The sequence below is a fragment of the Paralichthys olivaceus genome, chromosome 2 (genome assembly GCF_024713975.1).
Source record: "Paralichthys olivaceus isolate ysfri-2021 chromosome 2, ASM2471397v2, whole genome shotgun sequence".
Taxonomy (NCBI): domain Eukaryota; kingdom Metazoa; phylum Chordata; class Actinopteri; order Pleuronectiformes; family Paralichthyidae; genus Paralichthys; species Paralichthys olivaceus.
In genome coordinates, this window is record NC_091094.1 from 319,884 (window position 1) to 346,066 (window position 26,183).

The 26,183-nt window shown below is 38.8% G+C and overlaps 3 protein-coding genes across 4 annotated transcripts; 2 read left to right on the forward strand and 1 right to left on the reverse strand.

Moving 5' to 3' along the window:
* Positions 1 to 7,227: 7,227 nt before the first annotated feature.
* snrpb (small nuclear ribonucleoprotein polypeptides B and B1) lies at positions 7,228 to 11,040 on the reverse strand. The gene is made up of 7 exons (XM_069514787.1): positions 10,879 to 11,040; positions 9,632 to 9,783; positions 8,209 to 8,320; positions 7,971 to 8,123; positions 7,768 to 7,897; positions 7,472 to 7,597; positions 7,228 to 7,362 (listed from the first exon to the last, which is right to left on the reverse strand). Exons 1-7 carry the CDS (start codon positions 10,879 to 10,881, stop codon positions 7,322 to 7,324), a joined length of 717 nt encoding a protein of 238 aa, XP_069370888.1. The 5' UTR covers positions 10,882 to 11,040; the 3' UTR covers positions 7,228 to 7,321.
* Positions 10,480 to 22,300, forward strand: LOC109647802 (E3 ubiquitin-protein ligase RNF182). 2 transcript variants are annotated; one of them, XM_069514767.1, is made up of 8 exons: positions 10,480 to 10,610; positions 15,018 to 15,291; positions 18,450 to 18,576; positions 20,394 to 20,547; positions 20,750 to 20,817; positions 20,933 to 21,047; positions 21,176 to 21,402; positions 21,499 to 22,300. In XM_069514767.1, the coding sequence occupies exons 3-8, from the start codon at positions 18,529 to 18,531 to the stop codon at positions 21,679 to 21,681; spliced, it is 795 nt and encodes a 264-aa protein (XP_069370868.1). In that variant the 5' UTR covers positions 10,480 to 10,610; positions 15,018 to 15,291; positions 18,450 to 18,528; the 3' UTR covers positions 21,682 to 22,300. The 2 variants fall into 2 exon arrangements, with proteins under 2 accessions (XP_069370868.1, XP_069370872.1); XM_069514771.1 differs by having other exon boundaries at positions 21,179 to 21,402.
* A 147-nt stretch (positions 22,301 to 22,447) lies between these two features.
* Positions 22,448 to 26,041, forward strand: LOC109646867 (regulator of G-protein signaling 9-binding protein). Its single transcript, XM_069514782.1, has 6 exons — positions 22,448 to 23,074; positions 23,434 to 23,503; positions 23,651 to 23,882; positions 23,968 to 24,165; positions 25,039 to 25,181; positions 25,260 to 26,041. The coding sequence occupies exons 3-6, from the start codon at positions 23,681 to 23,683 to the stop codon at positions 25,434 to 25,436; spliced, it is 720 nt and encodes a 239-aa protein (XP_069370883.1). The 5' UTR covers positions 22,448 to 23,074; positions 23,434 to 23,503; positions 23,651 to 23,680; the 3' UTR covers positions 25,437 to 26,041.
* The last annotated feature ends 142 nt before the right edge of the window (positions 26,042 to 26,183 follow it).

The following is a 26,183-nucleotide window of genomic DNA, read 5'->3' on the forward strand; positions in this document are numbered from 1 at the left end:
TAAAGAGGGTCTGATCCTGTTTAAACCATAGATATATAAAGAGGGTCTGATCCTGTTTAAATCATAGACTGTATATAAAGAGGGTCTGATCCTGTTTAAACCACAGACTGTATATAAAGAGGGTCTGATCCTGTTTAAATCATAGACTGTATATAAAGAGGGTCTGATCCTGTTTAAACCATAGACTGTATATAAAGAGGGTCTGATCCTGTTTAAACCATAGACTGTATATAAAGAGGGTCTGATCCTGTTTAAACCATAGATATATAAAGAGGGTCTGATCCTGTTTAAACCATAGACTGTATATAAAGAGGGTCTGATCCTGTTTAAACCACAGACTGTATATAAAGAGGGTCTGATCCTGTTTAAACCACAGACTGTATATAAAGAGGGTCTGATCCTGTTTAAATCATAGATATATAAAGAGGGTCTGATCCTGTTTAAACCATAGACTGTATATAAAGAGGGTCTGATCCTGTTTAAACCATAGACTGTATATAAAGAGGGTCTGATCCTGTTTAAACCATAGACTGTATATAAAGAGGGTCTGATCCTGTTTAAACCACAGACTGTATATAAAGAGGGTCTGATCCTGTTTAAATCATAGATATATAAAGAGGGTCTGATCCTGTTTAAACCATAGACTGTATATAAAGAGGGTCTGATCCTGTTTAAACCATAGACTGTATATAAAGAGGGTCTGATCCTGTTTAAATCATAGATATATAAAGAGGGTCTGATCCTGTTTAAATCATAGACTGTATATAAAGAGGGTCTGATCCTGTTTAAACCATAGATATATAAAGAGGGTCTGATCCTGTTTAAATCATAGACTGTATATAAAGAGGGTCTGATCCTGTTTAAACCATAGACTGTATATAAAGAGGGTCTGATCCTGTTTAAATCATAGACTGTATATAAAGAGGGTCTGATCCTGTTTAAATCATAGATATATAAAGAGGGTCTGATCCTGTTTAAACCATAGACTGTATATAAAGAGGGTCTGATCCTGTTTAAACCATAGACTGTATATAAAGAGGGTCTGATCCTGTTTAAATCATAGATATATAAAGAGGGTCTGATCCTGTTTAAATCATAGACTGTATATAAAGAGGGTCTGATCCTGTTTAAACCATAGATATATAAAGAGGGTCTGATCCTGTTTAAATCATAGACTGTATATAAAGAGGGTCTGATCCTGTTTAAACCATAGACTGTATATAAAGAGGGTCTGATCCTGTTTGAACCATAGACTGTATATAAAGAGGGTCTGATCCTGTTTAAACCATAGACTGTATATAAAGAGGGTCTGATCCTGTTTAAACCATAGACTGTATATAAAGAGGGTCTGATCCTGTTTAAACCATAGATATATAAAGAGGGTCTGATCCTGTTTAAACCATAGATATATAAAGAGGGTCTGATCCTGTTTAAATCATAGACTGTATATAAAGAGGGTCTGATCCTGTTTAAACCATAGACTGTATATAAAGAGGGTCTGATCCTGTTTAAACCATAGACTGTATATAAAGAGGGTCTGATCCTGTTTAAACCATAGATATATAAAGAGGGTCTGATCCTGTTTAAACCATAGACTGTATATAAAGAGGGTCTGATCCTGTTTAAACCACAGACTGTATATAAAGAGGGTCTGATCCTGTTTAAACCATAGACTGTATATAAAGAGGGTCTGATCCTGTTTAAATCATAGACTGTATATAAAGAGGGTCTGATCCTGTTTAAACCACAGACTGTATATAAAGAGGGTCTGATCCTGTTTAAATCATAGACTGTATATAAAGAGGGTCTGATCCTGTTTAAACCATAGACTGTATATAAAGAGGGTCTGATCCTGTTTAAACCATAGACTGTATATAAAGAGGGTCTGATCCTGTTTAAACCATAGATATATAAAGAGGGTCTGATCCTGTTTAAACCATAGACTGTATATAAAGAGGGTCTGATCCTGTTTAAACCATAGATATATAAAGAGGGTCTGATCCTGTTTAAACCATAGATATATAAAGAGGGTCTGATCCTGTTTAAACCATAGACTGTATATAAAGAGGGTCTGATCCTGTTTAAACCATAGACTGTATATAAAGAGGGTCTGATCCTGTTTAAACCATAGATATATAAAGAGGGTCTGATCCTGTTTAAACCATAGACTGTATATAAAGAGGGTCTGATCCTGTTTAAACCATAGACTGTATATAAAGAGGGTCTGATCCTGTTTAAACCATAGACTGTATATAAAGAGGGTCTGATCCTGTTTAAATCATAGACTGTATATAAAGAGGGTCTGATCCTGTTTAAACCATAGATATATAAAGAGGGTCTGATCCTGTTTAAATCATAGACTGTATATAAAGAGGGTCTGATCCTGTTTAAACCATAGACTGTATATAAAGAGGGTCTGATCCTGTTTAAACCACAGACTGTATATAAAGAGGGTCTGATCCTGTTTAAACCATAGATATATAAAGAGGGTCTGATCCTGTTTAAATCATAGACTGTATATAAAGAGGGTCTGATCCTGTTTAAACCACAGACTGTATATAAAGAGGGTCTGATCCTGTTTAAATCATAGACTGTATATAAAGAGGGTCTGATCCTGTTTAAACCATAGACTGTATATAAAGAGGGTCTGATCCTGTTTAAACCATAGACTGTATATAAAGAGGGTCTGATCCTGTTTAAACCATAGATATATAAAGAGGGTCTGATCCTGTTTAAACCATAGATATATAAAGAGGGTCTGATCCTGTTTAAACCATAGACTGTATATAAAGAGGGTCTGATCCTGTTTAAACCATAGATATATAAAGAGGGTCTGATCCTGTTTAAACCATAGACTGTATATAAAGAGGGTCTGATCCTGTTTAAACCATAGACTGTATATAAAGAGGGTCTGATCCTGTTTAAACCATAGACTGTATATAAAGAGGGTCTGATCCTGTTTAAACCATAGACTGTATATAAAGAGGGTCTGATCCTGTTTAAACCATAGACTGTATATAAAGAGGGTCTGATCCTGTTTAAATCATAGATATATAAAGAGGGTCTGATCCTGTTTAAATCATAGATATATAAAGAGGGTCTGATCCTGTTTAAATCATAGATATATAAAGAGGGTCTGATCCTGTTTAAACCATAGACTGTATATAAAGAGGGTCTGATCCTGTTTAAACCATAGACTGTATATAAAGAGGGTCTGATCCTGTTTAAATCATAGATATATAAAGAGGGTCTGATCCTGTTTAAATCATAGATATATAAAGAGGGTCTGATCCTGTTTAAACCATAGACTGTATATAAAGAGGGTCTGATCCTGTTTAAACCATAGACTGTATATAAAGAGGGTCTGATCCTGTTTAAATCATAGACTGTATATAAAGAGGGTCTGATCCTGTTTAAACCATAGACTGTATATAAAGAGGGTCTGATCCTGTTTAAACCATAGACTGTATATAAAGAGGGTCTGATCCTGTTTAAACCATAGACTGTATATAAAGAGGGTCTGATCCTGTTTAAACCATAGATATATAAAGAGGGTCTGATCCTGTTTAAACCATAGACTGTATATAAAGAGGGTCTGATCCTGTTTAAACCATAGATATATAAAGAGGGTCTGATCCTGTTTAAACCATAGACTGTATATAAAGAGGGTCTGATCCTGTTTAAACCATAGATATATAAAGAGGGTCTGATCCTGTTTAAATCATAGACTGTATATAAAGAGGGTCTGATCCTGTTTAAACCATAGACTGTATATAAAGAGGGTCTGATCCTGTTTAAACGTGTTGGTGGTAAAAAGAACGAAAGTAAATGAGGACATCACGCTCGTCTCCTCTTTACTCACGATGTCCTGAAATCACCGGTGGTTAAAACTCTTTATATACAGTCTATGGGTTCAACTGTGGCTTCAACTCGGAGTCACTGTTCATTCAGCTGCTGAGAAGCTCAAACGTAAACAATGTGCTGACCTGAACTTATGGATTCATCTTTATATCTATATATCTAATATTTTTGTTCCCACCCATGTCACCGGATGGGCACCGTACGTCACAGCTGAACACGGAGAATAAACCTTTAGTTTAATTTAGTTTTATTTATTTAATATAGTTTTATTTATTTAATATAGTTTTATTTATTTAATTTATCTTATTTAATATAGTTTTATTTATTTAATATATCTTATTTAATTTAGTTTTATTTATTTAATTTATCTTATTTAATATAGTTTTATTTATTTAATATATCTTATTTAATTTAGTTTTATTTGCTTTATTTGTTTATTTATCATATTTAATTTAGTTTTTTTATTTATTTATTGTATTATATTTAGTTTTATTTATTTGAATCAAGGGTCTGAATTGATGACGTCATGTTAAACGTTGGATGATGATTATTTGGTGACGATGTTTTATTTATTATTTTATTTTAAATTACGCAGTTTACAAAAAGGATCCTTGTCCCCGGTCTGTCTCATTAACAGGATCCTTGTCCCCGGTCTGTCTCATTAACAGGATCCTTGTCCCCGGTCTGTCTCATTAACAGGATCCTTGTCCCCGGTCTGTCTCATTAACAGGATCCTTGTCCCCGGTCTGTCTCATTAATCATTCAGTTTGTTTCTTATTTAGTCGTGTTGCTGTGTCCTGTGTTCAAAATAGTTTCAAGGAGAAAACTTGTCTGTTTCTGTTTCATCAATGAAATAAAATATCCAGACAAGTCTTGACAGGGACATTAAAACAAAATTTAATATATTTATATACAATTAAAATGTATTTTTAACATAATGACGGCGAATAACGATGCATGTTGTGAAATTAACGAAAGATTGGATTAAAAAAACACTTGAGACAAAAGAAAACAGGAAGATTTTATAAAAAACAAATCTTCAATCTGATGAGATTCATTTCATTATATTATGAGATTCAAGTCAGAAAGTCCGAACTAAATCTTTTGTTGGAACCTGATCTTTTTAAATTCAATCGGGACAAAGACTCTGGAGAAGAGAACATTTTGCGTTTCGACACAGAAATTTGAAGTTTTGAAGAGAGAAGATAATTTTCTTCACTTTAACGTTAGAAGGAGATTTACCTTTAGTCCAACAGGTGATTGTTTGTCAGTGAAGTTTAAGTGAATGAAGAAAGAGAAAGAAGAAAAAAAGAACAGGAGAAATATTGTTTTTCAATTCAAGTTTATTTTTTAGTGCAAATGATACAAAAGAAGATGAAAATGAAAGTTAATTAAAAACAGCTTCTTTCTCTGAGAATCTGAACCTGAACGACTTCACTGCAGCAGAAAATATTCACATTTTATATATCGTCAGTTTGTCCATTAAAAACAAAGATCAGGTTTATTTAGAATCTACATTGTGTGTTCTCAGGGTCAGAGGTCAGACTGTACTGTTCACCACTCGTCTTCTCCACCAGGGTTCTTTCAGTTACAGTTCAAACTCTTCACGTTTCACCAGACTCCGTGAAAAAATATACAGATTTTCAAAAATCATTTCTACTGGTAAAAAAAAACATCAATCCACTTTGTGAGTCGTCACAATCATTCATCATACGAGACACAAGTTATCGTACAAACGTTAGAACGATGTACAAACATGCTAATGATCGTACAATCACAACGACTGTACAAACATGCTAATGATCGTACAATCACAACGACTGTACAAACATGCTAATGATTGTACAATCACAACGACTGTACAAACATGCTAATGATTGTACAATCACAACGACTGTACAAACATGCTAATGACAGAAACATCTGGAGCAGAGCAGAAACATCTGGAGCAGAGCAGAAACACCCCGGTCACAAACTCTTTGAGACCCTCCCTCTGGCAGGAGGCTGCGGTCCATCAGGACCAAAACCTCACACCACAAGAACAATTTTTCTCATCCACTACTAGTCTCATCAACAAGGCCCCGCACCCACCCTGACACTCCTTCACACTCCACCTCTGCCTCCATATGTCACACTGACACTGCATTCACTACTCTATGCGTTACATTAACGCTCAGCTTTATGCTTTCATATTGGAAATACTCTGCATACTGTGAACACTATAATTACCCAGCTGTACTGCTCTTCTTATTTTTTTTACCTTTAAAAATATACTGTGTATATATTTGTATTGTCAAATTTAAATTTTCTTATCTTCTTATGTTTAGAGATGCCTGACATGCACCAACAAAACCAAAACAAATTCCATGTATGTGTAAAAAACTAACTTGGCAATAAAACCCTTTCTGATTCTAAAGAGTCTTGAGATCATGTATAGTAGGATTTGGCACATTTCAAATAAAACTGAATAATATGATTTAAAAACATGAAGTTCACTCTAATTTGTAAAATGATTTGTTCAGTTCAACATTCACAGTTTGAACAACACTGTGCAACATGTTTGAATGTTAATGAGTCCAGGGCTGCGTTCAAATAGTCCATTTAGGAACCTTAACTGAGTGAGCTGTCTGAATTCTCTACATGAGGAAAACAGATTCAATAGTTCCAAACTTATCTCCTTTAACAAAGGACACACTGGATCATCCTTTAGGAAAGGAAATAAGGAATTATCTTCCAACAATTCATTCAGCAACATTTAAAGTGATCCTACATCTTAGATGCACCAGGACACGCCCACATAAATACAAAATAAACAGCTACTGACCGGATCCACAACTGACGTGAATCCTCGTCTGTCTGAGCTCATGAAATCATCTTCGCAACTAAAAGAATGTCAGCAAAATGTTTTCTCCATTTCTCTTCCTCATGTAATTATATACATAATTACACGTTTCACCAGTTGTATTTTCATTTTCAATAGAATCTATCTTTGCTGTTATTTCTTTGAGTAATTGTTTCCTATGAACTGAAAACATCTTTTATCAAGATGTGTCAATCGGCTAAAGAATTTACTATAACTATAATTTGACTGTAAAGTTTCTGTCTCAGTTTCAAACTTCACTGAAAAGGAACAGTGGTCAGATCGATATTTGAACACACCAAAATATGTATTCGACTGTACGACTGTCCCTGAACATATCGCTGTTATTTAGTATTTTGAACAATGAAATGTTCAAACTCTTCAGATGTTTAACACCTAACTCCGCCTCCTGCATGTATATAAATGAGGTAACCTGAGCTGTGATTGGCTGTTCCTCACGGCCTTTATTGAACTGATTACCATAGAAACTGAAAACACAGTCAAGATTAAATCAAACATCCTGAGGAAACTTTATTTAAAAAAAACAAACAAGATTTAAAAAAAGTCTATACAATAGGTGAGTGAGGGGGCGGAGCCTCTTCAGGGACGGGGCGGTGGTCTCATTCCAGGAGGGGGCGGCCCTAAAACATCAGAGCAGAGAGGTCACATGATCAGTTTCAGCTGAATGACGATTGTGTTTCAATCTGATTGGCTGTTCAGAGCCAATCAAACTCAGCTCCGACTGTTTACCTCTCATGCCGGGGGGCGGGGGCCTCATGCCTGGGGGCGGCATCCCCATAGGAGCCCCTCGACCTGGAGGCATCCCCATGGGAGGACCCATCGGGGGTCGCATGCCAGGGGGTGGACCCATCATACCTGCAGGGGGAGGAGCCAGTTTAAATCCAATAGCGTTTGGGGTGGTTTCACAAATGTCACATACATCAAGTGGGGGCGTGGCCTGTGATTTCCTACATGAACACAGCAGCACCTGAGGTGTGTCCGAGCTGCTGCAGGTAATAAACATGCAACGGTTCACTACATCTCACCTGGAGGCGGAGCTCCCCTGCCCATTGGTGGCGGGGCTCCTCGTCCTGGTGGATACTGTGTGGGGGCCCCAGCGATGCTTGCACCTGCTGCTGCCGCAGCAACTGTCCCTCTGCCCTGTGGCGTCATCACCTGGAAACACAGGAAGTCGTCATCACCTGAACAAACACACCTGAGCATATGAGGATATTGTTGCTATAGTCACCTGCTGGGAGGGACCACCCACTCCTCTGACGGGCCCAGCGAGTCCGGCCGGAGCCTGAGGCATCGGCGCTCCTGCAGGAACCCCACGACCAGCGGCCCGACCCACACCTGGTCCCCCTGCCACACCTGCCAACGGGACTCGGGCTATACCAGTCTGAAAGGGGGGGGGGTCAGAGGTTAAAGTTTACAGACTGTTACCTTGGTTACTCAGGACAACACTGACCCCAGGTAATACTCACGTCTTTAGGGGGAGGGCCCTCTACCGTCATGGAAACAAGGTTCTCTCCCCTCAGCAGAACCAATCCCAGAACCCTCTTCTCCTCCCGCTCAGGCTGCTTTGAGTTCTTCGGCCTGAAAATCAACACTTGTTACCCACAATGCCCTAGAAACATACCTACATTCTCAAATATAATCTGACAGTGACGGATCAGATCAATGAAGTTGTTTCACACATGAACTCTGGTCATGTTGTGTGGGACATGTGTGTAGTCATGGTGTGTAGTCATGGTGTGTAGTCATGTTGTGTAGTCATGTTGTGTAGTCATGTTGTCGACTCGTTCACAACAACGGGAACATTCAGGTTCGGGGTGGAGCCTGTAGAGCAGCAGGAGGCGGGACATGACGTCTAATCCCTGCTGTGTAAAGCCTAGTTTATGACGCAGTCGTTGAGCATTCGAAGTTCTGCGTCGAGGGAACGCGTTGCTCTGCAATTCACCGCCATGCCGCTAGGGGGTGTGGCTGTGTGTTTGTGTGGTTTTAGCCGAATCCTCGCTTTTTCTTTCGTAAAGTAAACAACAGTAAACAATGGCGACCGAGGTGGAGCAGCTGTATTTGTTGTTGGAGCTCATCAATATTGAAGAACAAATGCTTATATTGCAACTGTTGAAGCGCAGGCGACAGAGAAGACGTTTGCGGAGGCAATCTGTACGACGAGGAAGAAAGACCGGAAAAAGACTCTGCCGGAACTTACGTTCTGAGCGGACCAATCACAGCCCTTGCGGTCCGCGTCAACGCGACACGTAGTTAGGATTTTTTGGAGTTGCGCTTCGGGCTATGGCGTCGGGGTCCACGCCGACGCGACGCAGAAGCATAAACTAAGCTTAAAGATCAGTGTTGTTGTTTACAGCTCGTCCACACGGCGTCAGCCCTCATCACCAAAACATCTGGAACCTCCTCGTCTTTCCAAGTGGACGTCTTCGTCTTGTACGTGTACGGCTCCTCTTCTTCATCCTGAGACATTTGTGTTCTTCAGTTTCACGTCCGTCACGTGTTAGAACCCTCAGAGACACGCCCACTCGCTCACTGAGAAGGTTCCAGATGTTTTCTCTCATGGACTCACTCTGACATTTTACAGATGTTTTACTAGAGGCTGCAGGAGAAGATCCAGAACATGTCCAGAGACACTGACTCAGACATTTGTTCTCACATACAGAACATGTGAGGAACACGTCAGGAACATGTGAGAACTTCAGTTCATGTCTGATGCAACACATTTAAACACCTTTATAATGATGCTAATGGTCATGTGATCAAATGCCTCCGACATCATGTGATTAATCATGTATAACCGTGTGAAGACACTTTACCAAAATACATATTTATAATATTTCATGTTATGTAAAATAAACAAATTCATATTGATTGGCTGGCGGTCAAACCTACTTGATCTTCCTGAACTCGTCGCAGTCACACAGGATCAGGTTCATGTGCTTGTCGAAGGCTTTAAAGGTTCCGATGAAGATGCGTCCGTCCTGCAGGATGCATCTCATCCTGAAGTCGATGTGCTGCAGCATCTTGCTGCTCTTTCCCACCGTCTAAAAAAACCAATCAGACAGGCTATGACATCATCACCTTCACACAACAAAGCAGCCACTCAAACTGATCTGACGTTTATAAAAGTGATGAGAATGTTCTGGTTATTAAATATTTACTGACTTCATGTCATATGATCAGGAGAAGAACTTGCATTGAAAACTTCATTTGATTGCTCAGTGCAGTGACTTAACATAATCGTTTCATGTCTTCTGCTGCGTTCATAGTTTCAGCAGGTTTCCTCCACTGAATAATTGTAACACCGCTGCTTCAGGACGGACGTCCATTAAAGCTCTGTTTCCTCCTCTGACCTGTTGCTCACTGATGTTTCATTAGTGTTTGTTTGATTCTCCTGCAGACAGAAGTTCTTCAGACTACGACGTAACAGTGTTTGAACTTCATTGTTGCAGAAGAAGCGACGCCATGTTTATCCAAGAACCAAAATTCAGGTTTTTACGCAGAGCGTAAGCTAGTGGAGCTTTACTGGAACAGGCTATACCTGTGCATAACAGACCCCCCCACTATGAAGTCACCTTGGTAGTGCTCCACTTACAGCCTCTTGGTGCTTTCATGGAGTTTGTTAATGGCTGAATTTTCTGAATGACTTCCACAGTAGTTCTGTGAGATCAGGACGTTCTGATGTCTTACACACGGCAGAACAAAGAACCAGGTCATCACGTGACGCAGCTTCACCTGAACAAGCTGCAAACAAACTCCTCCGCCTCGTGTCCGAGGATCAAAGGCTGCGATGGTTCAACTGCATTCATGGAGGAGATCAAAGGAATACAATCATTCATAAACGGCTGTGACTGAACCGGGCAGCTAGCAGGTGAGCTAACGGCTAACCGAACAAACGCCGGTGCGTCGCTCTGTCGCTCAGAACGTCGTTAACTGACCGGAAACCTGACGATGACCGATAATCGATCCGGTCGATCAGTTTAACGCGCGTGCAGCTGCAACTGTTCACCGACGTTCACTTGACGTTCACTTGACGTTCATTCAAACTCCCGCCACCGGCCCATTAAACCATTAACCGGTGAAATGCGACGGTTCCCGCGGCGGGCAGTGTGTAGACTGTGTGTCCGGTAAACACTCACCATGTCTGCGGCTCTGATGGCGCCGATATCCGCAGGATTCACCGAACTGACCCGCAAATGAATCTGCGGGATTCTCCAGGCCCGTCTTTACCGGCAGCTACAGGATGTGACGTACGGGAATTGTGTCACAGCGGAACCACTCCCCCGAAACGGAGAGCAGATAACAGGTTCCTGTAGCACCAGTGGTTCAAAGTAACTGAGTACTTTTACTCCACTACTGGACACTAACAGTTACAGCACAGACACTGAACTGAAAAAGTACACCCGAAAGTACTCTGAATACTTTAAATAATCCCCCAATACTGTCAAAACATAAAACACTGATTCTAATGTACTCTGAATACTTTAAATAAAACCCCAACTACTGTCAAAACATAAGACACTGATTCTAATGTACTCTGAATACTTTAAATAATCCCCCAATACTGTCAAAACATAAGACACTGATTCTAATGTACTCTGAATACTTTAAATAATCCCCCAATACTGTCAAAACATAAGACACTGATTCTAATGTACTCTGAATACTTTAAATAAAACCCCAACTACTGTCAATACATAACACACTGATTCTAATGTACTCTGAATACTTTAGATAATACCCCAACTACTGTCAAAACATAAAACACTGATTCTAATGTACTCTGAATACTTTAAATAAAACCCCAACTACTGTCAAAACATAAAACACTGATTCTAATGTACTCTGAATACTTTAAATAAAACCCCAACTACTGTCAATACATAAAGAATACTTTCATTGATCATCTTATTGATCATGTTATTAATCATGTTATTAATCATGGTATTGATGATGTTATTAATCATGTTGTTGATCAATAGATCATGTTATTGATCATGTTATTAATGATGTTATTAATCATGTTATGTTATTGATCATGTTATTGATCATGTTATTAATCATGTTATTGATCAATAGATCATGTTATTAATCATGTTATTAATCATGTTATTAATCATGTTATTGATCAATAGATCATGTTATTAATCATGTTATGTTATTAATCATGTTATTGATCATGATATTAATCATGTTATTGATCATGTTATTAATCATGTTATTAATCATGTTATTGATCATGTTATTGATCATGTTATTAATCATGTTATTGATCATTTTATTAATCATGTTATTAATCATGTTATTGATCAATAGATCATGTTGTTGATCATGTTATTAATCATGTTATTGATCATTTTATTAATCATGTTATTAATCATGTTGTTGATCAATAGATCATGTTGTTGATCAATAGATCATGTTATTGATCATGTTATTAATCATGTTATTGATCAATAGATCATGTTATTAATCATGTCATTAATCATGTTATTAATCATGTTGTTGATCAATAGATCATGTTATTGATCATGTTATTAATCATGTTATTGATCAATAGATCATGTTATTGATCATGTTATTGATCAATAGATCATGTTATTAATCATGTTATTAATCATGTTATTGATCATGTTATTGATCAATAGATCATGTTATTAATCATGTTATTAATCATGTTATTGATCATGTTATTAATCATGTTATTAATCATGTTATTGATCAATAGATCATGTTGTTGATCAATAGATCATGTTATTGATCATGTTATTAATCATGTTATTGATCAATAGATCATGTTATTGATCATGTTATTGATCATGTTATTAATCATGTTATTGATCAATAGATCATGTTATTAATCATGTTATTGATCAATAGATCATGTAATTAATCATGTTATTGATCATGTTATTGATCAATAGATCATGTTATTGATCATGTTATTAATCATGTTATTGATCAATAGATCATGTTATTAATCATGTTATTGATCATGTTATTGATCAATAGATCATGTTATTGATCATGTTATTAATCATGTTATTAATCATGTTATTGATCATGTTATTAATCATGTTATTGATCAATAGATCATGTTATTAATCATGTTATTAATCATGTTATTGATCAATAGATCATGTTATTGATCATGTTATTAATCATGTTATTAATCATGTTATTGATCATGTTATTAATCATGTTATTGATCATGTTATTGATCAATAGATCATGTTATTAATCATGTTATTAATCATGTTATTAATCATGTTATTGATCATGTTATTGATCAATAGATCATGTTATTAATCATGTTATTAATCATGTTATTGATCAATAGATCATGTTATTAATCATGTTATTGATCAATAGATCATGTTATTGATCATGTTATTGATCAATAGATCATGTTATTGATCATGTTATTGATCATGTTATTGATCAATAGATCATGTTATTGATCATGTTATTAATCATGTTATTGATCAATAGATCATGTTATTGATCATGTTATTAATCATGTTATTGATCAATAGATCATGTTATTGATCATGTTATTAATCATGTTATTAATCATGTTATTGATCAATAGATCATGTTATTGATCATGTTATTGATCAATAGATCATGTCATTAATCATGTTATTGATCAATAGATCATGTTATTGATCATGTTATTGATCAATAGATCATGTTATTAATCATGTTATTAATCATGTTATTGATCATGTTATTGATCATGTTATTGATCAATAGATCATGTTATTGATCAATAGATCATGTTATTGATCATGTTATTAATCATGTTATTGATCAATAGATCATGTTATTGATCATGTTATTGATCAATAGATCATGTTATTGATCATGTTATTGATCATGTTATTAATCATGTTATTGATCATGTTATTGATCATGTTATTGATCAATAGATCATGTTATTAATCATGTTATTAATCATGTTATTAATCATGTTATTGATCATGTTATTGATCAATAGATCATGTTATTAATCATGTTATTAATCATGTTATTGATCAATAGATCATGTTATTAATCATGTTATTGATCAATAGATCATGTTATTGATCATGTTATTGATCAATAGATCATGTTATTGATCATGTTATTGATCATGTTATTGATCAATAGATCATGTTATTGATCATGTTATTAATCATGTTATTAATCATGTTATTGATCAATAGATCATGTTATTGATCATGTTATTAATCATGTTATTGATCAATAGATCATGTTATTGATCATGTTATTAATCATGTTATTAATCATGTTATTAATCATGTTATTAATCATGTTATTGATCAATAGATCATGTTATTGATCATGTTATTGATCAATAGATCATGTCATTAATCATGTTATTAATCATGTTATTGATCAATAGATCATGTTATTGATCATGTTATTGATCAATAGATCATGTTATTAATCATGTTATTAATCATGTTATTGATCATGTTATTGATCATGTTATTGATCAATAGATCATGTTATTGATCAATAGATCATGTTATTGATCATGTTATTAATCATGTTATTGATCAATAGATCATGTTATTGATCATGTTATTGATCAATAGATCATGTTATTGATCATGTTATTGATCATGTTATTAATCATGTTATTGATCAATAGATCATGTTATTGATCATGTTATTAATCATGTTATTAATCATGTTATTGATCATGTTATTGATCAATAGATCATGTTATTAATCATGTTATTGATCATGTTATTGATCAATAGATCATGTTATTAATCATGTTATTAATCATGTTATTGATCAATAGATCATGTTATTGATCATGTTATTAATCATGTTATTGATCAATAGATCATGTTATTGATCATGTTATTAATCATGTTATTGATCATGTTATTGATCAATAGATCATGTTATTGATCAATAGATCATGTTATTGATCATGTTATTAATCATGTTATTAATCATGTTATTGATCATGTTATTAATCATGTTATTGATCAATAGATCATCATATTAATCATGTTATTGATCATGTTATTAATCATGTTATTAATCATGTTATTGATCATGTTATTGATCAATAGATCATGTTATTAATCATGTTATTAATCATGTTATTGATCATGTTATTAATCATGTTATTGATCATGTTATTGATCAATAGATCATGTTATTAATCATGTTATTGATCATGTTATTAATCATGTTATTGATCATGTTATTGATCATGTTATTGATCATCTCTGCTCTCCATCATCACTCGGAGATTTCCCGTCATCCCGCTGCAGGCTGGTTTCCATAGTAACCCAGCTCCCGCCGCCGGCCGCGCGCCGCAGTGAGACGGAGGAGAGACATGAGTCACCGACATCAGCACGGCAGCGACCGACCACCGACATCCCGACAACCGACAACCGACAGACCAGACTCCGCTTATACGTTAGCATGTTAGCATGTTAGCTTCCCGCTGCTGTCAGCCACAGGAGGCGCGAGACGACGATGGACTGTTAATGAGGCTGGAGACGATGCACGAGCTGCACAGGGTGACTGCAACACACAGACACACACATATACACACAGACACACACAGACACACAGACACACACAGACACACACAGACACACACAGACACACAGACACACACAGACACACACATATATACACACAGACACACACATATACACACAGACACACACATATATACACACAGACACACACATATACACACAGACACACACAGACACACAGACACACACAGACACACACATATATACACACAGACACACACATATACACACAGACACACACATATACACACACAGACACACACAGACACACACAGACACACACATATACACACAGACACACACATATATACACACAGACACACACATATACACACAGACACACACAGACACACACATATACACACAGACACACACATATACACACAGACACACACACACACACACACACATATATACACACAGACACACACACACACACACATATATACACACAGACACACACAGACACACACATATATACACACAGACACACACATATACACACATATACACACACAGACACACACAGACACACACATATATACACACAGACACACACATATACACACACAGACACACACAGACACACACATATATACACACAGACACACACAGACACACACATATACACACACAGACACACACATATATACACACAGACACACACATATATACACACAGACACACACATATACACACACAGACACACACAGACACACACATATACACACAGAAACACACACATGTACACACAGACACACACACATATACACACAGACACAAACATATATACACACAGACACAGACACACAGATACACACACAGACAAACACACACAGATACACACACACAGACACACAGATACACACACAGACAAACACACACAGATACACACACACAGACACACAGATACACACATACAGACACACACTGTATATAAAGACCATCACTGACTGTATATAAAGACACTGACTGTATATAAAGACACTGACTGTATATAAAGACGATCACTGACTGTATATAAAGATGATCACTGACTGTATATAAAGATGATCACTGACTGTATATAAAGACACTGACTGTATATAAAGATGATCACTGACTGTATATAAAGACGATCACTGACTGTATATAAAGATGATCACTGACTGTATATAAAGACACTGACTGTATATAAAGATGATCACTGACTGTATATAAAGACGATCACTGACTGTATATAAAGACGATCACTGACTGTATATAAAGACGATCACTGACTGTATATAAAGATGATCACTGACTGTATATAAAGACACTGACTGTATATAAAGACCATCACTGACTGTATATAAAGACACTGACTGTATATAAAGACGATCACTGACTGTATATAAAGACACTGACTGTATATAAAGACCATCACTGACTGTATATAAAGACGATCACTGACTGTATATAAAGACGATTACTGACTGTATATAAAGACGATCACTGACTGTATATAAAGACCATCACTGACTGTATATAAAGACGATCACTGACTGTATATAAAGACACTGACTGTATATAAAGACGATCACTGACTGTATATAAAGATGATCACTGACTGTATATAAAGACGATCACTGACTGTATATAAAGACACTGACTGTATATAAAGACACTGACTGTATATAAAGATGATCACTGACTGTATATAAAGACCATCACTGACTGTATATAAAGACGATCACTGACTGTATATAAAGACACTGACTGTATATAAAGATGATCACTGACTGTATATAAAGACCATCACTGACTGTATATAAAGATGATCACTGACTGTATATAAAGACACTGACTGTATATAAAGATGATCACTGACTGTATATAAAGACCATCACTGACTGTATATAAACACACTGACTGTATATAAAGATGATCACTGACTGTATATAAAGATGATCACTGACTGTATATAAAGATGATCACTGACTGTATATAAAGATGATCACTGACTGTATATAAAGACGATCACTGACTGTATATAAAGACGATCACTGACTGTATATAAAGACGATCACTGACTGTATATAAAGATGATCACTGACTGTATATAAAGACGATCACTGACTGTATATAAAGACGATCACTAACTTTATATAAAGACCATCACTGACTGTATATAAAGATGATCACTGACTGTATATAAAGATGATCACTGACTGTATATAAAGACGATCACTGACTGTATATAAAGACGATCACTAACTTTATATAAAGACCATCACTGACTGTATATAAACACACTGACTGTATATAAAGATGATCACTGACTGTATATAAAGATGATCACTGACTGTATATAAAGACACTGACTGTATATAAAGATGATCACTGACTGTATATAAAGACGATCACTGACTGTATATAAAGATGACTCCTCTAATTGGCCCATCTGAAGTTCAGGCACAGGTTAAGCTGTTGCCGTAGCAACATTAGCATCCTGAATACGTTTAGGTTAGCTTAGTTTAGCTAAGGTTAGCTTATCTTAGGTTATCTTAGCTAAGGTTAGGTTAGGCATTCAGTGTGGATGGTTGTTACCCTTATTGTTGAGGTAAGGGGTTGGGAAATGTATTATGTCAATAAGAGTCACTAAGATAGAAACACAAACGTGTGTGTGCTCAATAAATTGAAAGTTATGAATCTAACTTTATCAATAAAAAACAAACCTTTCTCTCTCTCTGTGATTAGCAGAAACCAACCAATCAGGTGATTTTGAAACAGGCCTCAGTTGTAATAACGTTTATTTTTGTATTTTATCTTTAAGCCTCAGCCAGTTGCTGGATGTTGAATGGTTTCGGGTTGTCAGTCCGTCCGTCCCACTCTCGTTTACACAGTATCTCAAGGGTTAGGGTGAGAATGCTTTGAGGGAATTTCTTCACATCTGTCACAAACATTCACTTTGACCCGAGGATGAGCTGAATAGAATTTGGTGACCAGAGGTCCAGGTCACGGTGACCTCAGGTCCCTGTGACCTCAGGTCCCTGTGAATGGGATATTTAAGGACTGCAAGTAGGGAATTTCGTTACATCTGGCACAAGTCACTTGGACTCATGGATGTGATTAGAATTTATATTTATCTGTTTGTTTCTATTATTGTCCGTCAGGTGACGGACTCAGATTGAGTTAAGCTCCACCCACTCTGGCCCCTCCCTCTTGCTTAAGGTGAAGACGACAGCCAACAGAATGAGCCAGCTGAAGGAGGCGGAGCCTTGTCGGGAGCTGGAGGGCAAGGTGAGATTTCCCATCATCCTTCACTGCAGCATTACCTCTTACAGAATATCTCCCCCTGCTGCTTCTGTGCAAACTGACAGTTTCAATCAATCATCACATTTGATTTGTCTCATATTCAGTTTGTCTCATCGGTGTCAACAAGCAGCAACGTCCTCTGTCCTTAACTGAAATAGAGTCAAACTACAGAGACACTTTCTGAGCAGTAACTGAAGCTCAGAGTCTCATGTGAGGATCCGTCTCCAGGACACGAGGACAATAGATGCTGATGAACTGAAGACATCAACACAACAACAGATTCACTACATTAGAAGAAACAGTTTGTGACTTCCTGTTTAAAGTATTTGTACATGAGGACATGTCTGATAGAGATGAAGGAGCAGACACATGAACTGTGGAGTTACTGATGAAGATGAGGAGACATGTTGTGTATCCACAAGTCTGGTTGTGATCATGGTCCAGGATCATCTGACACCATCAGGATCCACCATTACGATCGCTTATCTGCCGTCCACCATCATGATCTATGGTCCATGATCAAACGATGAAGCAGCAGAACTCTGGTGAAGAAGTCACGTCAGTAACGTGTTGATGAGACATTAATGTGATGAAGAGGGAGAGAAGGAAAGAGAAGCTCCATGTGTCCTCAACATTCTAGACGTCCAGCAGCAGAACTAAGAGCAGATCCAAGACTTCATCATGGAGGAAGGTTTGAATCTTAAACGTAGAGAGGGAGTCTGCCTCTAGAACTGAACCTGAGATGATTCCACAGGAGAGGAGCTTGTGCTTTAAGCTCTGGCTCCTCCTCTACTTGTAGACTTTGAGGGAGAACAGACTGAATTCTGGGAGCTCAGAGCTCGAGTAAACGTCTCACTGCTGGAGCCTGATAATAAGGAAATACAATAATCAAGTCTGGATGTTTCAAAGACCTGGACTAGTTTTTCTGCATGTTTTAGAGACATGTCTGATTTTGGATGTTACTTAAGTGAAAGTACGCAGTCCTAGAAATGTGTTTTAAATAACACATTCCTGATGTTTCGTTGGAAGCGAGGGTAAAGTCATCAAGTGCAGCTTCTTCATTAGAGAATGTATCTCTAAGGTGTTGAGGGCCGAGTATTAGAACCTCTGTCTTATCTGAGTTTAATCATCCAGGTTTTTATGTCCTTGAGACATGAAGTTTACTTCATTGATTAACAGGACGAGGACAGACACAAACATCTGAAGCTTTGAGAAGGTCAGTAGTGACTTTAACCAGACTGTCTCTGTGGTGAGTTCTAAACCTCAACTGAAAGTCTTCAGATTACTTTCCTGGAGAAACTCACACGCTGATTGATAACAACCTTCTCGAGGATTTTAGACAGGAAGGGGCGGTTGGATGTTCTGTTATTTGGTGCGTTCGACTTGATGCAGCTCTGCGTAGCGTTGACTTAACGTGATGCATGCTGGACTAAACACAATTGGAATTAGACTTTTTGTCCGCCTCCATCCAGGGCTGCAAAATGTCACCAGGTCAGGTGACTTTAAAACATGTTGGGAGTGAGCCAGCTGCAGTCAGACAGATGTTCTCCTCCAGCTGCAGCACCTTGGGACCAACTCTGGGACGACACAACTCTGCTCTGATTGGCTGAAGGCTTCACTGACATGCATGACATATATTGTTTTTATTTGAACAATTCAGATAAGTTTCCTGCTCCATATATTCATAAATGTACGGTGTAAAACCTAAACCCTCTTTTTGTACCTATAGGAACATCCTCTTACCTTGTGATAAAAAATTAAAAAAAAAAAAAATATATATATATATATATGTATATAAACAGGTGCAGAGCTGGGCTCAGTCACTGGTTTACACTTTGGAGGAGCTCGAGTGTAAAATCTGTTACAACCGTTACGACACTCGCAGCAGGAAACCGAAGCTCCTGGGATGTTTGCATCGAGTCTGCGCCAAGTGTTTGAAGAAGATGGTCGACATGGGTGAGTGGAGCTAAAGGTGAACAACACTGACGCTCGCAGGTGAATTATTAGGCTCATGTTCTCATGACGTGTCTGACACTGACCAATCAGAGGTCACAGAGCACCTGACCAATAACTGTCCAGTATGATGCAGCCAATTAGATGCAACATTAACCCTCTGATTATAAAACCATCATATTACTCCTTTCTGATTGGTTATCAGGAGAGTCGTCACCCTCTGTCATCAGCTGTCCATTCTGTCGCCATGAGACGCACGTCCCCGAGGAAGAGGTGAGCTGACCTTTCTGATGAGGTGAAAGACCCCTCCCCTTTTCTTCTAACCCCTAGTCTGACTCCACCTCTTCTTCTTCCTCCTCCTCCTCTTCTTTTTGTTTTTCTTTCTCAGGTGTGGTTAATGGAGGATGACCGACACATTCTGGCCGTTTTGTCGTGTCAGGACCGAGCTCGGCGTGGGGGAGGAGGAGGGGGAGAGGTGGTGTTGAGTCCGTCTAGTCTCACCGGTGAAAAAACTTCTGTTAATTAATGAAGCATTTTATTTGTTTGTTTGTTTATGAAGTTTATGTTTTTTGTTTGTCTGTCATGTTTCTACGTCTGTGATGAGTTAACGTGAGTGAATGTGTTGTGTCAGCAGGGGGCAGCGTGGAGGCGTCGCACCGCTCCTCAGACTGTCTGGTCATCACCATCATGGAACTTCCTGAGTCATCGCCATCGTCGGACTCACTGAGCACGCTCAACGTGGTGGGCGTGTACCGCCCCCCCAGCCTCGACTCGCTGCCCTGTCACCTGCCCCCCCACAAGTGTCACAGCTGGACGTCCCGCAGTTTCCCTCGCTGCCTGCTGGGGGCACTTTGTCTGGTCAGTACGAGAGCAGCGGCAGTCATAGCAGAGAGTGTTTGTGTGTGTCTGTCTGTGTGTGTTTGTGTGTGTGACCTTGTCGTTGGATGTGTACAGGTGTTCTTCAGCTCGCTGCCTCTGGGGATTTATCTGCTGATGATTGGTCAGCTGTGGTTGGGCGTCGTCCTCGTCAGTTTGGTTCCGTCGACGCTGCTGCTCCTGGTCGTCTACGGCTTCTGTCAGTGTCTCTGCCACGAGGTGATGGAGGCACTCGCCACACGCACACACACGCTGCCATGACTACACCAACCATGAATTCAACACACGCCGCCATGACGATGACAACACAACATGCCGCAATGACGATGCAAGAACAATTACATTGCACACTAACAGTGTTGCCATAGCAACAACCACACGACACTGTCACACGATCACCTGTTGACCCACCTCTGACACCGCCCCATCTAAAAACCAGCATTACTACAGCCAATCACAGAAAGGAGGCGGAGTCTGAAGATCAGGACTGAATTATGAATCGTCCTCCGGAGTGACCTGATCAATGTCTGAGATCAGGACTGAAACATCCAAGGCTGTTAGCTTAGCTTAGCACAAAGTCTGGAAGCATGGGCAAACATTAGCCTAGCTTAACAGGAAGACTGAAAGCATGGGAAACTGTTAGCCTAGCTTAGCACAAATACATAAGCATTGGAAACTGTTAGCCTAGCTTAGCAAAAAGACTGGAAGAAAAGTCAACAGGTTACCTAGCTTAGCAGGAAGATTAAAAGCAGGGGAAACTGTTAACCTTGAGCTACTTGTGCTAAGCTAGGCTAACATTCCTGGATTGGACTCTGGAGAGTTGGATTTCGTTTACGGTTTATGTCTCTATAAAGTGCCATCATTTGATTTAATGTTTGAATTATGAATCTTGTGATGATGATTTTGGTAATGATGATGATGATGATGATGATAGTCAGCTGATCATAAGGGCACACTGATGGTCAGCTGACCTGTTTTATCACTTCCTGTCTGTGAATCAGATTAGTTTCCTTAAAAAAGTCAAAACAACTACAGACATGACCGTTCACAGTTTAACTTTGAATAAAGTTAAAATCCCTAACATGACATTTTAGCTTAGCTTTAGCTTTCACGGTGTTTAATCTTCGAAGCTAACGCCTGTAAAACTAACAGTTAGCATTATGTATCATTATAGCTTAGCTACAAGTGGAGAGTTAGGGGCATATTGGTGTTTAGCTTAGCTTTAGCATTAGCTAATCAATATTAGTTTAGTATTGATTGTATGATTATGAAAATTATCATTATTTTTATTATCATCATTATTACAGCTCGTTGATGTTAGCACTGTTAGCATCATAGAGGCAGACTATTAAGAGTCTGAAGGTTTAATTATCTTTATTTCATTAAACATGAGAACATGAACTCTCTGACCTCTGACCCGGGTCAGTCTATATTTAACCTGACGTGACGCTGTCGACCTGCACAGCTGAGACGGAGGTGTTTACCTGTGAGGCAGAACTGAGGGTAAAATAAAGAGTCTTGTGGGAGAGGTTCAGGTGTCAGCTGTTAATTAAAAACACTGATGATCCCTGGAGTCGAAGAGGAAGAAGACGAGTGTTGATAGAAACCTGAACGATTGTCGTTCACACAAACAGACTCAGCTGATCGACAGCAGGTGAGTTTTATTCTTTATTCTACAATTTACTTTAGTCAAATGACTTGAAAAGAGATTTAATCTTATCTTTTAATTAGTAGAGTTAAATATATATATGTACATATATATACATATATATATATATATATATATATATACATATATATACATATATGATAACAATTGATGAACTACTATCTATATGATATATTATAATATAATAAATAATACTATAATTTGACATCATATGAGTCATGAAGCAGGATCTACAGACAGGTCCTCACCTGTCTGTCCTGCAGGACATTTATTTCAGGCTGTTTTTGATTTTGTCTGTGACTCATCGGCTTGTGTTGTTTGGTTTATGTTGTTGAATGTTTCAGGATCAGAAAGTCTGAGAGCAAACGAGTCGTCATGTCTGTCGACTGATGCTGATCCTTGTTCTGACGTCAGGTATGATCACATTTATAATTCAGATAAAACACTGATACTATATTTTGTGTATTATTATTATATGAGTTATTGAACAAATTTAGTTGTTTGATGGAACAAAAAATGAGTTGAATCAACCGTCATATTTTACATGTCGGGTTCAAACAGCTGTAACTGATCCACACACCTGATGACATCATGAGCCGGTGGCGTCATTCAGTGGACGAGCTGGCAGCGCGGCGCCGACAGCAGAGCGAGTGTGAGCGCGCTCAGGAGGCTTTCAGTCGGGTCACTTCCTGTTTCCAACAGCTGGCAGCGTCGCTTGGCAGCTCAGCTGACTGCAGCTTCCTGAGAGACGAGATGGACGAGACGAGAGCGCTCGCTCACCGGATCTGCTGCGGTAACCACGCCCCCTAAGCCCCCCAACACCACACCTACATACACACCCACACAAACCTGTTCACTACACACCTGTCTGTGTCCAGGTCTGTCACAGCGTCTGATGCGTCTGTTGTCAGGCAGTGACTCCACCCCCTCAGATGACAGACAGGTGTCGGAGCGTCTCTGGGTTCTCTTTCTATCTGCGCTGGAGAACTTCTTGTCTGACCTCCGTAAAGCGCGTGATCTGATTGGACAGTTCCCTCTGACTCAGCGCTACGACAGACGCATGTTGGTTAACACAGGTCAGCTGATCATCTGTGATTGGTTCAATCATTTGACACTTCTTTACTTCCTGTCTGAATCTCTGATCAAATCACCTGAAGCTCAAGTTACACGTTTCTTTAAGGAACTTCACCTCTCTCTCTCTCTCTCTCTCTCTGTCTCACACCTGTCTGACCTCTCTCTCTCTCTCTGTCTCACCTCCCTGACCTCTCTCTCTCTCTCTCTCTCTCTCACACCTGTCTGACCTCTCTCTCTCTCTCTGTCTCACCTCTCTGACTCTCTCTCTCTCACACCTGTCTGACCGCTCTCTCTCTCTCTCTCTCTCTCACACCTGTCTGACCTCTCTCTCTCTCTCTGTCTCACCTGTCTGACCTCTCTCTCTCTCACACCTGTCTCACCTCCCTGACCTCTCTCTCTCTCTCTCTCTCTCTCACACCTGTCTGACCTCTCTCTCTCTCTCTGTCTCACCTCTCTGACTCTCTCTCTCTCACACCTGTCTGACCGCTCTCTCTCTTCTCTCTCTCTCTCACACCTGTCTGACCTCTCTCTCTCTCTCTCACACCTGTCTGACCTCTCTCTCTCTCTCTCTGTCTCACCTCCCTGACCTCTCTGACTCTCTCTCTCTCTGTCTCACCTATTTGACCTCTCTCTCTCTCTCTCTCTCACACCTGTCTGACCGCTCTCTCTCTCTCTCACACCTGTCTGACCTCTCTTTCTCTCTCTCTCACCTGTCTGACCTCTCTCTTTCTCTCTCTCTCTCACACCTGTCTGACCTCTCTCTCTCTTTCTCTCTCTCTCTCTCACACCTGTCTGACCTCTCTGACTCTCTCTCACTCACACCTGTCTCACCTGTCTGACTCTCTCTCTCTCTCTCTTTTCTCTCTCCTGTCCAGGGTGCATGGATGGTGTGGTGGGCGTGGCCGCCCGGGTGGCATTAGTCCAGGTGCCATGGCTCACCTTAGAGGAGGAGTCAAGTCCTGATCTAACCAATCACATCTCTGGACTGGAGTCGATGCTGAGTGAGATGCAACTGAGGGTGAGAGAGAACCAATAGATCGTTTTGCTTTACAATGAGAATCTGACCGTCCATATTTAAACGTGTGGCGTTCTACAGGTGCCTGTTGCGTTCTGGTCTGTGGAGGCGACTCAGCCGGCCTGGGTCGAAGGTCGCGGGGAAGTGGATGAGCCAGATGACACCCTGGAGGATCTGATGGAGGTCGAGGTTGTTGCTAACAACAACATTGCCGCCTGCTGCCACCCGCCGTGCTGCGGACTGGGCTGTGTTGGGTAGAGGGGGTAGTTCAACTCATCTTTATTCATAGAAACAGGAAGCAGAATTAATATCAATCAACAAATCGTTGCCAATGACCACTGACATCATCATCATGACATCGCTGACGAGGAATCATTCTCATGTCTGTTCAAACTAAATGTTCAATATTTTAAACCAAGTAATAAAATGAAGTTATAACAGAAGGTATGAAGTTATTTCCAACAAAGGTTGTAAAATGTTTCATATAAACATCAGCGATGACAATCCTGACATGAGAGGAAATATTTTTTAGATAAAACTTTAAACGTGATATTTATGTGAATGAAGAGGAAGTAAAAACTGTCAGTGACTGCAGAAATATTGCTTCATGGCAAGAACAGCTGATCAGAGTTTGTCGGAACTGTCCCAACTAAAGGTTCTTGAGCTTTTGACGGTTTGACATGAGATGCGTTCGAGGTGGACTTGATCTGACTGAGTCTCGATCCTCTGACGCCGGCAGAGTTAAAAACACAGATGTCAAGTCAGACACTTTCAACTTCTCGTATCGTCAGTGAGACGAGATGAACAACGAAGTTGACTGAGAACTTTGTTTCAGATGAAAATTAAACTACAGTGTAAAGTGACCCTGTGTGGAGAGAAATAATTCTTCTGTATTAATCAGCACATAAGAAAATAAGACAAGAAATAACAGAAACACTGCCAGTGGTTGTATAGCTCCACACAATATGTTTATATATATATATCTTATAGCACTGTACATGGATA

Coding starts and splice junctions, on each gene's coding strand:
- snrpb (XM_069514787.1), bottom strand. Junction 8,124..8,208: donor AGGGCCCTCCCCCTAAAGAC/GTGAGTATTACC, acceptor CCCCCCTTTCAG/ACTGGTATAGCCCGAGTCCC. Junction 7,598..7,767: donor CAGGGGAGCTCCGCCTCCAG/GTGAGATGTAGT, acceptor CTCCCCCTGCAG/GTATGATGGGTCCACCCCCT.
- LOC109647802 (XM_069514767.1), top strand. CDS start 18,529: ATGAGCCAGCTGAAGGAGGCGGAGCCTTGTCGGGAGCTGGAGGGCAAG. Junction 18,577..20,393: donor GTCGGGAGCTGGAGGGCAAG/GTGAGATTTCCC, acceptor GTATATAAACAG/GTGCAGAGCTGGGCTCAGTC. Junction 21,403..21,498: donor TGCTGGGGGCACTTTGTCTG/GTCAGTACGAGA, acceptor GGATGTGTACAG/GTGTTCTTCAGCTCGCTGCC.
- LOC109646867 (XM_069514782.1), top strand. CDS start 23,681: ATGAGCCGGTGGCGTCATTCAGTGGACGAGCTGGCAGCGCGGCGCCGA. Junction 23,883..23,967: donor CGCTCACCGGATCTGCTGCG/GTAACCACGCCC, acceptor GTCTGTGTCCAG/GTCTGTCACAGCGTCTGATG. Junction 25,182..25,259: donor TGAGTGAGATGCAACTGAGG/GTGAGAGAGAAC, acceptor GGCGTTCTACAG/GTGCCTGTTGCGTTCTGGTC.